This window comes from Salmo salar, chromosome 28, assembly GCF_965601325.2.
Source record: "Salmo salar chromosome 28, fSalSal1, whole genome shotgun sequence".
NCBI classification, from domain to species: domain Eukaryota; kingdom Metazoa; phylum Chordata; class Actinopteri; order Salmoniformes; family Salmonidae; genus Salmo; species Salmo salar.
This window is the reverse complement of record NC_138318.1, coordinates 43104213-43121273: the sequence shown is the minus strand read 5'-3', so window position 1 is coordinate 43121273 and position 17061 is coordinate 43104213. Positions and strand designations below refer to the sequence as shown.

The 17061-nt window shown below is 45.2% G+C and overlaps 1 protein-coding gene across 1 annotated transcript; it reads left to right on the top strand.

Annotated features, from left to right (window-relative positions):
* The first annotated feature begins 223 nt into the window (after positions 1-223).
* Positions 224-13115, top strand: LOC123731454 (guanine nucleotide-binding protein G(I)/G(S)/G(O) subunit gamma-4-like). The gene is made up of 2 exons (XM_045710266.2): positions 224-318; positions 12220-13115. Exons 1-2 carry the CDS (start codon positions 226-228, stop codon positions 12346-12348), a joined length of 222 nt encoding a protein of 73 aa, XP_045566222.1. The 5' UTR covers positions 224-225; the 3' UTR covers positions 12349-13115.
* The last annotated feature ends 3946 nt before the right edge of the window (positions 13116-17061 follow it).

Here is a 17061-nt window from a genome sequence, read left to right as displayed (position 1 = left end):
GATGTAGAGGTGGATGGAATGCCCCTCAGGGCTGATGTATGACCTGGTTCTGGCTTCATCAGTCATATTTCTTTCTTTCTAGATTTCTTCTACTCAACACACACACACACACAGGGACACACACACACACACACACACACAGGGACACACACAGGGACACACACACACACAGGGCCACACCCAGCCTCTTGACTCCATGTGTGTTTGTGCTGCCAGGTCATCATCATGAAGGACAGTGTGGTCAACAACAACAGCATCTCCCACGCCAGGAAAGCTGTGGAACAGCTCAAGATGGAGGCTTGTATGGACAGGATGAAAGTAAGGCACTGCAGGGGTGTGTGCGTGTGTGTGTGTGTGTGTGTGTGTGTGTGTGTGTGTGTGTGTGTGTGTGTGTGTGTGTGTGTGTGTGTGTGTGTTGGAACTGAGAGTGATCCTCCAGGTTTGGCGACATTTATCCCAAATGACACCCTATGCACTACATAGGGAATAGGGGGTCATTATGTAGTGCACTACATAGGGAATAGGGGGTCATTATGTAGTGCACTACATAGGGAATAGGGGGTCATTATGTAGTGCACTACATAGGGAATAGGGGGTCATTATGTAGTGCACTACATAGGGAATAGGGTGTCATTATGTAGTGCACTACATAGGGAATAGGGGGTCATTATGTAGTGCACTACATAGGGAATAGGGGGTCATTATGTAATGCACTACATAGGGAATAGGGGGTCATTATGTAATGCACTATATAGGGAATAGGGTGTCATTATGTAGTGCACTACATAGGGAATAGGGGGTCATTTTGTAGTGCACTATATAGGGAATAGGGTGTCATTATGTAGTGCACTACATAGGGAATAGGGTGTCATTATGTAGTGCACTACATAGGGAATAGGGTGTCATTATGTAGTGCACTACATAGGGAATAGGGTGTCATTATGTAGTGCACTACATAGGGAATAGGGTGTCATTATGTAGAGCACTACATAGGGAATAGGGGGGTCATTATGTAGTGCACTATATAGGGAATAGGGTGTCATTATGTAGTGCACTACATAGGGAATAGGGTGTCATTATGTAGTGCACTACATAGGGAATAGGGGGTCATTATGTAGTGCACTATATTGGGAATAGGGTGTCATTATGTAGTGCACTATATAGGGAATAGGGTGTCATTATGTAGTGCACTACATAGGGAATAGGGTGTCATTATGTAGTGCACTACATAGGGAATAGGGTGTCATTATGTAGTGCACTACATAGGGAATAGGGTGTCATTATGTAGTGCACTACATAGGGAATAGGGTGTCATTATGTAGAGCACTACATAGGGAATAGGGGGGTCATTATGTAGTGCACTATATAGGGAATAGGGTGTCATTATGTAGTGCACTACATAGGGAATAGGGTGTCATTATGTAGTGCACTACATAGGGAATAGGGGGTCATTATGTAGTGCACTATATTGGGAATAGGGTGTCATTATGTAGTGCACTATATAGGGAATAGGGTGTCATTATGTAGTGCACTACATAGGGAATAGGGGGTCATTATGTAGTGCACTACATAGGGAATAGGGGGTCATTATGTAGTGCACTATAGGTGCAGAGTGACAGATTGACCAGTATAATCATGTTGATCATAACAGATCCCTGTCAGCGTAGTGCCGTGAGGTCTAAGGTCTGGGCCGGTGTATTTATATCTGGAAACCTATATTTTGGGGCGTGTTTAGATTATTTAATGGATGATAATTGTTCAAAGCAAAACTTGACTTTCATTCGAAAAGTGGCAGCTCATAAAATTGACCTTGGGAGATAAATATATGTTTACAGATTCAACAAGTTATTCAGTTGGATAGGATCCAAGGGAGGGCTCTCTATATATATTTGGACACCTACTCATTCCAGGTTTTTTTTCTTTATTTTGACTATTTTCTACATTGTAGAATAACAGTGAAGACATCAAAACTATAAAATAGCACATATGGAATCATGTAGTAACCAAAAAAAATAAACATAGATTTTTATATTTGAGATTCTTCAATGTAGCCACCCTTTGCCTTGATGACTCCCGATATTTCACAGTGGAAAGAACCTCCTCCCACTCCTCCCTTTCCCCAGATGGTGGGATAGTGTGTCTGTAAAAGGAGAGGGAGTTGTCACGGCTGTCGTATAGATGAGACCGAGCGGGTACGTGAATAATCATACTTATTTATTAAAGTGAACACGAAAAAAACAATAAACAAAGAACGACAGGAACAGTTTAGCAGGCTAACTAAAAAGCAGTGCTAAAACAACTACCCACAAACAAACAGGTGAAAACAAGCTCTTTAAATATGACTCTCAATCAGGAACAACGATGAACAGATGTTCCTGATCGAGAGCCACACAGACCAACAAAGAAATACAACCACTAGAAAAACCCTAGAATACAAAAACCACAACATACACCAAAACCCCGGAACACATAAATAAAACACCCCTCTACAATACACATAAACCCCGAACCACATAAAACAAATACCCTCTGCCACATCCTGACCAAACTACAATAACTAATACTCCCTCTACTGGTCAGGACGTGACAGGAGCGAAGCAGTTGGACAGGGATCACAGATCTCTATTTTATTTTTATTCCACCTGTCATGACATTGCCCTCTTTGGGTACAGCGAGCACTATTTCCCCCTCCCTCTGCACCAGCCCTTTTCTATGCACCATCCCCCTACCTCTGTCTCCCACACCCAGGCTGCTGTGGTCAAAAGAGGTCGTAAATTCCTATGAGGAGACCCTCTCCTCATGGCCACAGTATAGAGAGAGAGTGAGTTTCATAGAGAGGACAAAGGAATTTCTTCCAGCTCACAGAACTGGAGAACTGAACGACATTTATGTTCTGGAGAAGGTATAAAAGATCGGTGAAGAATCCAGCTACGAACTGGTCCGTTTGGTACAATTTTGTGAAACTCATGGGAGACAATACGGCCACATTACCATAACGCTGTTTATACAATAGCCTCAGCTATGAGGCGTACATCTAATGGTGTATAAAATGAATGAATAAGGATGAAGCTATTTGTGAAATTGTGTAATGTGATTTTGGACTGTTTAATGAAGGAAACTCCAATTCCCTTTGGAGTTTAACTAAATCAGAGGACCGCCCCATGAGCACAGTTATGGTCTGGCGTCATGGGACAGGCCCTTTTCTGCTCTTCCGAATAAAACCCCCCACCTAGGTTTTCTATCACCAGACCAGCTTACCTCGATAACGAGAGGGCCAAGGTTTGCAGACCATGCATTTCTCTTGCTGAACTTTTAACCATACCACGTGGTTAAACTCAGACTATCGATACCGACAGAATAAGAACAAGTCTTTGATATTAATTACTAGCCTGCAGCTAGGAATTCGGTATCATTGAACGCGAAGACCGACAACCGCTGAAACAGCAATTCTATAACGACATGAATGAATGTTATTCTGAATTATCCATTCTAACCACGACGGAGAGAGTGGACAAACTCTCCAACAGAAACAAACTTTGTAACAGAGATCCCGACGACACACTGAGCGTAAATATATATATTGATTGCAATTATTCCTGAATGAGTGAGCGTTCATGTGCAAAGGATTAGCATTTCAATTGTTATAATATTCAACTCTGTAGTGCCTTCTCAGCTGACCCCAACCCCCTTTTGTCTAACAAGCCGCCATGCCAGTTTAGCCCACTAGGGCACATTCTCCTATCATTTCCTTGTAACCATATCTGTTTGTTATACATTTCTGTGAATTACTTAGTTAGTAAATAAATGATTTTAAGACAATTGATGTATGGATGACTCATAGTGAAGACTGGGTTCGTGCAGATAACCAACAATTTATGCCGTTTGGAATGAGACTAACGTGAGGTAAAGAATAATTCATTAATTCGAAGACTAATTGATCAGATATTAAAATATCTGAAAGTTATATTAGGAAAATTATAACTTTGTAATCTGAAGATTTTCCTTGGTGCCCCGACTTCCTAGTTAATTACAGTTACATGATTAATCAGTTTAATCGCATAATAATAGTTACAGAGAGTTATTTGATGAATAGGTCTTCAGTTTTAATGATGCCAAAGACACGACACACCTTTATTTAACCAAGTAGGCCAGTTGAGAACAAGTTCTCATTTACAACTGCGACCTGGCCAACATAAAGCAAAGCAGTGCGACAAAAACAACACAGAGTTACACATGGAATAAACAAACATACAGTCAATAACACAATAGAAAAATCTATGTACAGTGTGTGCAAATGTAGAAGAGAACTGGAAGGAAAGGCGACCTAAGTAAGTGTTAAGACCTAAGGGGGTTTGGGGATGACCAGTGAAATATACCTGCTGGAGAGCGTGCTACGGGTGGGTGTTGCTATGGTGACCAGTGAGATGAGATAAGGCGGGGCTTTACCTAGCAGGGTCTTGTAGATGACCTGGAGCCAGTGGGTTTGGCGACGAGTATGAAGCGAGGGCCAGCCAACGAGAGCATACAGGTCGCAGTGGTGGATAGTATATAGGGCTTTGGTGACAAAACGGATGGCACTGTGATAGACTGCATCCAATTTGCTGAGTAGAGTGTTGGAGGCTATTTTGTAAATGACATCGCCGAAGTCGAGGATCGGTAAGATAGTCAGTTTTACGAGGGTATGTTTGGCAGCATGAGTGAAGGAGGCTTTGTTGCGAAATAGGAAGCCGATTCTAGATTTAATTTTGGATTGGAGATACTTAATGTGAGTCTGGAAGGAGAGTTTACAGTCTAACCAGACACCTAGGTATTTGTAGTTGTCCACATATTCTAAGCCAGAACCGTCCAGAGTAGTGATGCTGGACAGGCGGGCAGGTGCAGGCAGCGATCGGTTGAAGAGCATGCACTTAGTTTTACTTGTATATAAGAGCAGTTGGAGGCCACGGAAGGAGAGTTGCATGGCATTGAATCTCGTCTGGAGGTTAGTTAACACAGTGTTCAAAGAAGGGCCAGATGTATACAGAATGGTGTCGTCTGCGTAGAGGTGGATCAGAGAATCACCAGCAGCAAGAGCGACATCATTGATATATACAGGGAAAAGAGTCGTCCTGAGAATTGAACCCTGTGGTACCCCCATAGAGACTGCCAGAGGTCCGGACAAGAGGCCCTCCGATTTGACACACTGAACTCTATCTGAGAAGTAGTTGGTGAACCAGGCGAGGCAGTCATTAGAGAAACCAAGGCTATTGAGTCTGCCGATAAGAATGTTGTGATTGACAGAGTCGAAAGTCTTGGCCAGGTCGATGAAGACGGCTGCACAGTAATGTCTCTTATCGATGGCGGTTATGATATCGTTTAGGACCTTGAGCATGGCTGAGGTGCACCCATGACCAGCTCTGAAACCAGATCGCATAGCGGAGAAGGTACGGTGGGATTCGAAATGGTCGGTGATCTGTTTGTTAACTTGGCTTTTAAAGACTTTAGAAAGACAGGGTAGGATAGATTTAGGTCTGTAACAGTTTGGGTCTAGAATGTCCCCCCCTTTGAAGAGGGGGATGACCACGGCAGCTTTCCTATCTTTGGGGTTGTCAGATGATACGAAAGAGGTTGAACAGGCTAGTAATATGGTTTGCAACAATTTCGGCAGATAATTTTAGAAAGAGAGGGTCCAGATTGTCTAGCCCGGCTGATTTGTAGGGATCCAGATTTTGCAGCTCTTTCAGAACATCAGCTATCTGGATGTGGGTGAAGGAGAAATGGGGAGGCTTGGGCAAGTTGCTCAGTGCTGTTGACCAGGGTAGGGGTAGCCAGGTGGAAAGCATGGCCAGCCGTAGAAAAATGCTTATTGAAGTTCTCAAATATCGTAGATTTATCGGTGGTGACAGAGTTTCCTATCCTCAGCGCAGTGGGCAGCTGGGAGGAGGTGCTCTTATTCTCCATGGACTTTACAGTGTCCCAAAACTTTTTGGAGTTTGTGCTACAGGATGTAAATTTCAATTTGAAAAATCTAGCCTTAGCTTTCCTAACGGACTGTGTATATTGTTTCCTGACTCCTCTCCTCTATACAGCGTATTCACTCTCTGTGCGTCTTATTGAGGGATCACTGGTGTCATTAATTGCCTAATCACACAGAGGAATGTGATCTGTGCTAATGAGTGGAGCTCTCCTTCGAACTTCTATCCTCCTCTCCATCACGAGGCTCTACTGTAATTACAGATAGACAGTCTGGACCCCTCCTCTCCTCACGAGGCTCTACTGTAATTACAGATAGACAGTCTGGACCCCTCCTCTCCATCACGAGGCTCTACTGTAATTACAGGTAGACAGTCTGGACCCCTCCTCTCTCTCCATCACGAGGCTCTACTGTAATTACAGATAGACAGTCTGGACCCCTCCTCTCCATCACGAGGCTCTACTGTAATTACAGATAGACAGTCTGGACCCCTCCTCTCTCCATCACGAGGCTCTACTGTAATTACAGATAGACAGTCTGGACCCCTCCTCTCCATCACGAGGCTCTACTGTAATTACAGATAGACAGTCTGGACCCCTCCTCTCCATCACGAGGCTCTACTGTAATTACAGATAGACAGTCTGGACCCCTCCTATCTCTCCATCACGAGGCTCTACTGTAATTACAGATAGACAGTCTGGACCCCTCCTCTCCTCACGAGGCTCTACTGTAATTACAGATAGACAGTCTGGACCCCTCCTCTCCATCACGAGGCTCTACTGTAATTACAGATAGACAGTCTGGACCCCTCCTCTCCTCACGAGGCTCTACTGTAATTACAGATAGACAGTCTGGACCCCTCATCTCCATCACGAGGCTCTACTGTAATTACAGATAGACAGTCTGGACCCCTCCTCTCCATCACGAGGCTCTACTGTAATTACAGATAGACAGTCTGGACCCCTCCTCTCTCTCCATCACGAGGCTCTACTGTAATTACAGATAGACAGTCTGGACCCCTCCTCTCCATCACGAGGCTCTACTGTAATTACAGATAGACAGTCTGGACCCCTCCTCTCCATCACGAGGCTCTACTATAATTACAGATAGACAGTCTGGACCCCTCCTCTCTCTCCATCACGAGGCTCTACTGTAATTACAGATAGACAGTCTGGACCCCTCCTCTCCATCACGAGGCTCTACTGTAATTACAGATAGACAGTCTGGACCCCTCCTCTCCATCACGAGGCTCTACTGTAATTACAGATAGACAGTCTGGACCCCTCCTCTCCATCACGAGGCTCTACTGTAATTACAGGTAGACAGTCTGGACCCCTCCTCTCCATCACGAGGCTCTACTGTAATTACAGATAGACAGTCTGGACCCCTCCTCTCCATCACGAGGCTCTACTGTAATTACAGATAGACAGTCTGGACCCCTCCTCTCCATCACGAGGCTCTACTGTAATTACAGGTAGACAGTCTGGACCCCTCCTCTCCATCACGAGGCTCTACTGTAATTACAGATAGACAGTCTGGACCCCTCCTATCTCTCCATCACGAGGCTCTACTGTAATTACAGATAGACAGTCTGGACCCCTCCTCTCTCTCCATCACGAGGCTCTACTGTAATTACAGATAGACAGTCTGGACCCCTCCTCTCCATCACGAGGCTCTACTGTAATTACAGATAGACAGTCTGGACCCCTCCTCTCTCTCCATCACGAGGCTCTACTGTAATTACAGATAGACAGTCTGGACCCCTCCTCTCCATCACGAGGCTCTACTGTAATTACAGATAGACAGTCTGGACCCCTCCTCTCCATCACGAGGCTCTACTGTAATTACAGATAGACAGTCTGGACCCCTCCTCTCCTCACGAGGCTCTACTGTAATTACAGATAGACAGTCTGGACCCCTCTTCTCCATCACGAGGCTCTACTGTAATTACAGATAGACAGTCTGGACCCCTCCTCTCTCTCCATCACGAGGCTCTACTGTAATTACAGATAGACAGTCTGGACCCCTCCTCTCCATCACGAGGCTCTACTGTAATTACAGATAGACAGTCTGGACCCCTCCTCTCCATCACGAGGCTCTACTGTAATTACAGATAGACAGTCTGGACCCCTCCTCTCCATCACGAGGCTCTACTGTAATTACAGATAGACAGTCTGGACCCTTCCTCTCTCTCCATCACGAGGCTCTACTATAATTACAGATAGACAGTCTGGACCCCTCCTCTCTCTCCATCACGAGGCTCTACTGTAATTACAGATAGACAGTCTGGACCCCTCCTCTCCATCACGAGGCTCTACTGTAATTACAGATAGACAGTCTGGACCCCTCCTCTCCATCACGAGGCTCTACTGTAATTACAGATAGACAGTCTGGACCCCTCCTCTCCATCACGAGGCTCTACTGTAATTACAGATAGACAGTCTGGACCCCTCCTCTCCATCACGAGGCTCTACTGTAATTACAGGTAGACAGTCTGGACCCCTCCTCTCCATCACGAGGCTCTACTGTAATTACAGATAGACAGTCTGGACCCCTCCTATCTCTCCATCACGAGGCTCTACTGTAATTACAGATAGACAGTCTGGACCCCTCCTCTCTCTCCATCACGAGGCTCTACTGTAATTACAGATAGACAGTCTGGACCCCTCCTCTCTCTCCATCACGAGGCTCTACTGTAATTACAGATAGACAGTCTGGACCCCTCCTCTCTCTCCATCACGAGGCTCTACTGTAATTACAGATAGACAGTCTGGACCCCTCCTCTCTCTCCATCACGAGGCTCTACTGTAATTACAGATAGACAGTCTGGACCCCTCCTCTCCATCACGAGGCTCTACTGTAATTACAGATAGACAGTCTGGACCCCTCCTCTCCATCACGAGGCTCTACTGTAATTACAGATAGACAGTCTGGACCCCTCCTCTCTCTCCATCACGAGGCTCTACTGTAATTACAGATAGACAGTCTGGACCCCTCCTCTCCATCACGAGGCTCTACTGTAATTACAGATAGACAGTCTGGACCCCTCCTCTCCTCACGAGGCTCTACTGTAATTACAGATAGACAGTCTGGACCCCTCTTCTCCATCACGAGGCTCTACTGTAATTACAGATAGACAGTCTGGACCCCTCCTCTCCATCACGAGGCTCTACTGTAATTACAGATAGACAGTCTGGACCCCTCCTCTCCATCACGAGGCTCTACTGTAATTACAGATAGACAGTCTGGACCCCTCCTCTCTCTCCATCACGAGGCTCTACTGTAATTACAGATAGACAGTCTGGACCCCTCCTCTCCATCACGAGGCTCTACTGTATTACAGATAGACAGTCTGGACCCCTCCTCTCTCTCCATCACGAGGCTCTACTGTAATTACAGATAGACAGTCTGGACCCCTCCTCTCCTCACGAGGCTCTACTGTAATTACAGATAGACAGTCTGGACCCCTCTTCTCCATCACGAGGCTCTACTGTAATTACAGATAGACAGTCTGGACCCCTCCTCTCCATCACGAGGCTCTACTGTAATTACAGATAGACAGTCTGGACCCCTCCTCTCTCTCCATCACGAGGCTCTACTGTAATTACAGATAGACAGTCTGGACCCCTCCTCTCCATCACGAGGCTCTACTGTATTACAGATAGACAGTCTGGACCCCTCCTCTCTCTCCATCACGAGGCTCTACTGTAATTACAGATAGACAGTCTGGACCCCTCCTCTCCATCACGAGGCTCTACTGTAATTACAGATAGACAGTCTGGACCCCTCCTCTCCTCACGAGGCTCTACTGTAATTACAGATAGACAGTCTGGACCCCTCTTCTCCATCACGAGGCTCTACTGTAATTACAGATAGACAGTCTGGACCCCTCCTCTCCATCACGAGGCTCTACTGTAATTACAGATAGACAGTCTGGACCCCTCCTCTCCATCACGAGGCTCTACTGTAATTACAGATAGACAGTCTGGACCCCTCCTCTCTCTCCATCACGAGGCTCTACTGTAATTACAGATAGACAGTCTGGACCCCTCTTCTCCATCACGAGGCTCTACTGTAATTACAGATAGACAGTCTGGACCCCTCCTCTCCATCACGAGGCTCTACTGTAATTACAGATAGACAGTCTGGACCCCTCTTCTCCATCACGAGGCTCTACTGTAATTACAGATAGACAGTCTGGACCCCTCTTCTCCATCACGAGGCTCTACTGTAATTACAGATAGACAGTCTGGACCCCTCCTCTCTCTCCATCACGAGGCTCTACTGTATTACAGATAGACAGTCTGGACCCCTCCTCTCCATCACGAGGCTCTACTGTAATTACAGATAGACAGTCTGGACCCCTCCTCTCCATCACGAGGCTCTACTGTAATTACAGATACAGTGCATTCGGAAAGAGTTCAGACCCCTTGACTTTTTCCATATTTTACATTACAGCCTTATTCTAAAATGTATATTAAAAAAAGTCTACAGACAATACCCCATAATGACACAATACCCCATAATGACAAAGTGAAAACAGTTTTTTTTTTATGTTTGCAAATGTAAAAAAAAAAGGTAAAAACAGAAATACCTTATTTTAGAAGTTTTGGAACCACCAAGACTCTTCCTAGAGCTGGCTGCCCGGCCAAACTGAACAATCGGGGGAGAAGGGCCTTGGTCAGGGTGGTGACCAAGAACCCAATGATCACTGTGACAGAGCTCCAGAGTTCCTCTGTGGAGATGGGAGAACCTTGCAGAAGGACAACCATCTCTGCAGCACTCCACCAATCAGGCCTTTATGGTAGAGTGGCCAGACGGAAGCCACTCCTCAGTATAAGGCACATGACAGCCTGCTTGGAGCTAAAGACTCTCAGACCATGAGAAACAAGATTCTCTGGTATGATGAAACCAAGATTGAACTATTTGGCCTGAAATGCCAAGCGTTACGTCTGGAGGAAACCTGGCACCATCCCTACGGTGAAGCGTGGTGGTAGCAACATCATGCTGTAGGGATGTTTTTCAGCGGCAGGGACTGGGAGACTAGTCAGGATCAAGGTAAAGATGAACGGAGCAAAGTACAGAGAGATCCTTGATGAAAACCTGCTCCAGAGCGCTCAGGACGATCGAACATCTCTGGAGAGACCTGAAAATAACTGTGCAGCGACGCTCCCCATCCAACCTGACAGAACTTGAGGATCTACAGAGAAGAATGGGAGAAACTCCCCAAATACAGGTGTGCCAAGCTTGTAGCGTCATACCCAGGAAGACTCGAGGCTGTAATCGCTGCCAAAGGTGCTTCAACAAAGTACTGAGTAAATGGTCTGAATACTTATTGAAATGTGATATTACATTTGCAAAAATTTCGAATAAACCCGTTTTTGCTTTGTCATTATGGGGTGTTGTGATGTCATTATGGGGTGTTGTGATGTCATTATGGGGTGTTGTGATGTCATTATGGGGTGTTGTGATGTCATTATGGGGTGTTGTGATGTCATTATGGGGTGTTGGTGTGTATATTGATGAGGGAAAAAAAATGTGTAATACATTTTAGAATGCGGCTGTAATGCAACAAAATGTTATAATAGTCAAGGGGTCTGAACACTTTCCGAATGCACTGTAGACAGTATGGGACCCTCCTCTCTTCTGCTCCTGCCCTCACCTCCTCCCCTCCTCCTCCTCCTCCCATCTCTTTTCCTCCTCCCCTCACCTCCTCCCCTCTCCTCCTCCCCTCCTCCCCCCTCCCCTCTCTTCTCATCCTCCCCTCCTCTCCTCCTCCTCCTCCCCTCTCTTCTCCTCCTCCCCTCTCCTTCTCCCCTCCTCCTCCTCCTCCCCTCTCCTTCTCCCCTCCTCCTCCTCCTCCTCCTCCCCCCTCCCCTCTCTTCTCCTCCTGCCCTCACCTCCTCCCCTCCTCCTCCTCCTCCCCTCCTCCCATCTCTTTTCCTCCTCCCCTCACCTCCTCCCCTCTCCTCCCCCCCTCCTCCCCCCTCCCCTCTCTTCTCATCCTCCCCTCCTCTCCTCCTCCTCCTCCCCTCTCTTCTCCTCCTCCCCTCTCCTTCTCCCCTCCTCCTCCTCCTCCCCTCACCTCCTCCCCTCTGCCTTATCATACCTAATCATAAACGGTCTTTCTCCCCTGTTCCTGTCTCACCATCCCTCTCTTCTCCTCCTCCTCTCCTTCTCCCCTCCTTCTCCTCCTCTCCTCTCCTCTGCCTTATCATACCTAATCCTAACGGTCTTTCTCCCCTGTTCCTGTCTCACCATCCCAGGTCTCCAAAGCAGCAGCGGATCTGATGGTGTATTGCGACGCCCACATACGTGACGACCCCCTCATCGTGCCCGTGCCAGCCTCGGAGAACCCCTTTAGGGAGAAGAAGTTATTCTGCACCATCCTCTGATGCCCAGTCGGGGGCAGACCAGCCTGGTGTCTCCTCTTCTGTCTTCACCGTACCAAGCTAACAAAACGCTGTGAAAGTAACCAGGAAGTGAATGCCCTTTCAGCCTTGTAGTTTTTAAACTTTTGTATTTTTTGTAATTTTTTTTTTATGGTCTTCAAGTACAAAAAACATAGATACATTTTCTTCATTAAAAAGAATCTTCATAAAAGGCATCTTTTAGAAGTAAATTCAACCTTTACGCCCAATCAAAGCCCAGTACCCGGAAGTAAAGCGGAAGTGGTCTTCTCTTTAACAGCGAACTAACTAACGTTACTGCCACTAGCTTAATAACATCCTTCTGGCTACTGTTGAGTTGGGTTGAGGTTGCCAGGTGGACACTGTGTTGTTGGGCAGCTCTGTCCCAGGTGGCTGCATTGGGGAGGGTTTACATACTTTTCCATCTGGCAACCCAGTGACTGCGTCTGCGTGTTAGTCTCCAGTGTCGTTTCATTGGTTGGTTTGTTATAGCTTCTTCTTCGTTGTTAGAGAGAAGCTTTATGATAGCATGATGAGATTATCTTTTTATTAACATGTCTTTTTGTTTTTGTTTACACTAGCTTATTTTATTTACACGCCTCAGGAAACAAACACAAACCGTGGGAATGTTTTTTAAATGTATTTCTAAAGCCCAGTATTTTATATAGGATCGAACCAACATACCATATAGCATGTTAGTCCCCACTATCCATTTCACATTACCATCAGGAAGGAGGGAGATTAGATGGGGGAGGAGGGGGGAGAGAGAAAGGGAAAGAAGATGGGGAGGGGAGAGGGAGAAGAGAAGGGGAGGTTGGGGAGAGGGAGCGGAGATGGGGAGGGAGAGGAGATGGAGGGGAGAGGGAGAGGAGAGGGAGAGGAGAGGAGATGGGGAGGGAGGGGAGAGGAGATGGGGAGAGGGAGAGGAGAGGGAGAGATGGGGAGGGAGGGGAGAGGAGATGGGGAGAGGGAGAGGAGAGGGAGAGATGGGGAGGGAGAGGAGATGGGGAGGGGGAGATGGGGAGGGAGGGGAGAGGGGAGGGAGAGGAGAGGGGATGGAGAGGGATAGGGAAAGAAGATGGGTGGAGGGAGGGAGGGGTGGAGGGAGGGAGGGAGGGAGGGAGGGAGGGAGGGAGGGAGGGAGGGAGGGAGGGAGGGAGGGAGGGAGGGAGGGAGGGAGGGAGAAAGAAAGAAGATGGGGAGGGAGGGGGAGATGGAAGGGGAGATGGTGAGATACTAGGTCCTCTATAATGTCTCTACTGGTGTCTCCCAGGGCTTAGTATTAGGTCCCCTTAAATGTCTCTCTACTGGTGTCCCTCAGGGCTCGATACTAGGTCATCTTTAATACTTGGTTCCCTTGGTCCCCTACTTGGTCCCCTTTAATGTCTCTCTACTGGTGTCCCCCAAAGCTTGACACTAGGTCCCCTTTAACTTCTCTAGGGCCGGCGGGACGAAATCGTCCCACCTACGTAACAGCCAGTGGAATCCTGTGGCGCGTTATTCAAATACCTTAGAAATGCTATTACTTCAATTTCTCAAACATATGACTATTTTACACCATTTTAAAGACAAGACTCTCGTTAATCTAACCACACTGTCCGATTTCAAAAAGGCTTTACAACGAAAGCAAAACATTAGATTATGTCAGCAGAGTACCCAGCCAGAAATAATCAGACACCCATTTTTCAAGCTAGCATATAATGTCACAAAAACCCAGAAGACAGCTAAATGCAGCACTAACCTTTGATGATCTTCATCAGATGACACACCTAGGACATTATGTTATACAATACATGCATGTTTTGTTCAATCAAGTTCATATTTATATCAAAAACCAGCTTTTTACATTAGCATGTGACGTTCAGAACTAGCATACCCCCCACAAACTTCCGGTGAATTTACTAAATTACTCACGATAAACATTCACAAAAAGCATAACAATTCTTTTAAGAATTATAGATACAGAACTCCTCTATGCACTCGATATGTCCGATTTTAAAATAGCTTTTTGGTGAAAGCACATTTTGCAATATTCTAAGTAGATAGCCCGGCATCACAGGGCTAGCTATTTAGACACCCAGCAAGTTTAGCACTCACCAAAGTCAGATTTACTATAAGAAAAATGTTATTACCTTTGGTGTTCTTCGTCAGAATGCAATCCCAGGACTTCTACTTCAATAACAATGTTGGTTTGGTCCCAAATAATCCATTGTTATATCCAAATAGCGGCGTTTTGTTTGTGCGTTCAAGACACTATCCGAAAGGGTAAAGAAGGGTGACGAGCATGGCGCATTTCGTGACAAAAATTTCTAAATATTCCATTACCGTACTTCGAAGCATGTCAACCGCTGTTTAAAATCCATTTTTATGCCATTTTTCTCGTAAAAAAGCGATAATATTCCAACCGGGAATCTGCATTTAGGTAAACAGACGAAAGAAAATAAAGCATGGGGTCGACTCGGGCACGCGCCTAAGCCCATTGTCCTCTGATCGGCCACTTGCCAAAAGCGTAAATGTGTTTCAGCCTGGGGCTGCCTCGATATCATTCAGCTTTTTCCCGGGCTCTGAGAGCCTATGGGAGCCGTAGGAAGTGTCACGTTACAGCAAAGATCCTCAGTCTTCAATAAAAAGAGCCAAGATGAACAACAACTTGTCAGACAGGCCACTTCCTGTAAGGAATCTTCTCAGGTTTTTGACTGCCATATGAGTTCTGTTATACTCACAGACACCATTCAAACAGTTTTAGAAACTTTAGGGTGTTTTCTATCCAAAGCCAATAATTATATGCATATTCTAGTTACTGGGCAGGAGTAGTAACCAGATTAAATCGGGTACGTTTTTTATCCGGCCGTGTCAATACTGCCCCCTAACCCCAACAGGTTAATGTCTCTCTACTGGTGTCCCCCAGGGCTCGACACTAGGTCCCCTTTAATGTCTCTCTACTGGTGTCCCCCAGGGTCCCCTTTAATGTCTTATGTTGTTTATTTCTTTATTTTTAGGTAAGTATAAGAGCAAAATGTGTTTCCTGAGCCTGTATCATTTTAAATGTATTTTGCCTGTCTGTCCTAAGTGAATGAATACATTGTTGTGAAAGGCTTTATACCATCCAGCCAACCCAGAGGCCTGCGTGTCACTCTGTTTTGCTCCATTCGAGTTTAGGATTGTAAAATGACCTTACATTTCCCAAAATCCCTAGTTCTTCCAGAAATCCTGGTAGCAGGATTCTGGATTTCCTGCTGATTTTTGGAATCTTCTAACCGGGATTTCTGGAAAACCTGGGAACTTGGGGAAAGTTAAGGGAATTTTGCAACCCTACAGCCGCCTCTGCCTCCTACAGGGTGGATATGTCCTAAATGGAACCCTATTGCCTATATAGTGCACTGCCTTTGATCAGCCACTGAGACAGTTTCTGTAGGAACAGTGTTTATTCTGTTTCAGGCTATAACATCCCTGTGATATAGTTCCCATAAGCCTCTGGTCAAAAGTAGTGCACTCTTTAGGGAATAGGGTACCATTTGTGCTTCTGCTGGAGTGTACAGTACAGTCATTTAGTGTGTCGGTCATTAGTGCCAACGTCTGTGGGTGGCAGGGTTGGGATCAATTCCAGTCAATTCACAAAGTTAACCAAATTCCAAATCCACATTTTCCTCAATGAAAAGCAATGAAGAGAATTAGAATTGGAATTAAAATGTCAGTGTACTTCCTTAATTGACTGAAATGGAATTCACCCCAACCCTGGTAGGAGGCCTATTCTCTAAGAAAATCTCAACCCACAGACTTTTAATTCTGTTTTTAAAAACCACAATATGTCAAATGTATCCTTTTCATGATGATAGTTACTTATTTATTATTAGCATTTTTTTTTTATGTTTAAATTATTATTAGTTGTATTTGTTATTACTTTGATATACCTGTGGCACAGCACTGAGCATGACAACATCATGGTGTGTAGTGCTGCCGACTGGAGATATTAGGTTTAAACCGTTTAGAAAATGTGTTATTATTTTATTTATTTTAATTTCACCTTTATTTAACCAGGTATTTATATATTATATATATAACCCTTTATTTAACCAGATATTTATATTATATATATATATATATATATATAACCCTAACCCTTTATTTAACCAGGTAGGCAAGTTGAGAACAAGTTCTCATTTACAACTGCGACCTGGCCAAGATAAAGCAAAGCAGTTTGAAACATACAACAACACAGAGTTACACATGGAGTAAAAACAAGCATACAGTCAATAATACAGTAGAAAAATAAGTCTATATACAATGTGAGCAAATGAGGTGAGATAAGGGAGGTAAAGGCAAAAAAGGCCATGGTGGCGAAGTAAATACAATATAGCAAGTAAAACACTGGAATGGTAGATTTGTAGTAGAAGAAAGTGCAAAGTAGAAGTAATGGGTAATAATAATAAATAATGATTATTGTTACTTCTCTCTCAGTATTACACTTCACGTTATGTAAACTTTCCCCAAATCCTCAGGTTACCCACAAGTCCCAGTTGGATAATTCATGGAATCAAGAAAAAAAAAATAGTCTGGAAATCCAGATTCTTCCACCCAGGATTTCTGGGTAATCTGGAACTTTGGGGACATTAAGCGGAATTTTGCGACACTATCGTAGTTGAATTTGGTTCTCTGTATTTTACAGTAGTAGGGGTTTGTTGTAGGTATCATGCACAT

Excerpts from the sequence above, each read along its gene's own strand:
- LOC123731454 (XM_045710266.2), top strand. The coding sequence starts at position 226 with ATGAAGGACAGTGTGGTCAACAACAACAGCATCTCCCACGCCAGGAAA. Across the intron at positions 319-12,219 it reads CTTGTATGGACAGGATGAAA|GTCTCCAAAGCAGCAGCGGA; the intron begins GTAAGGCACTGC and ends TCACCATCCCAG.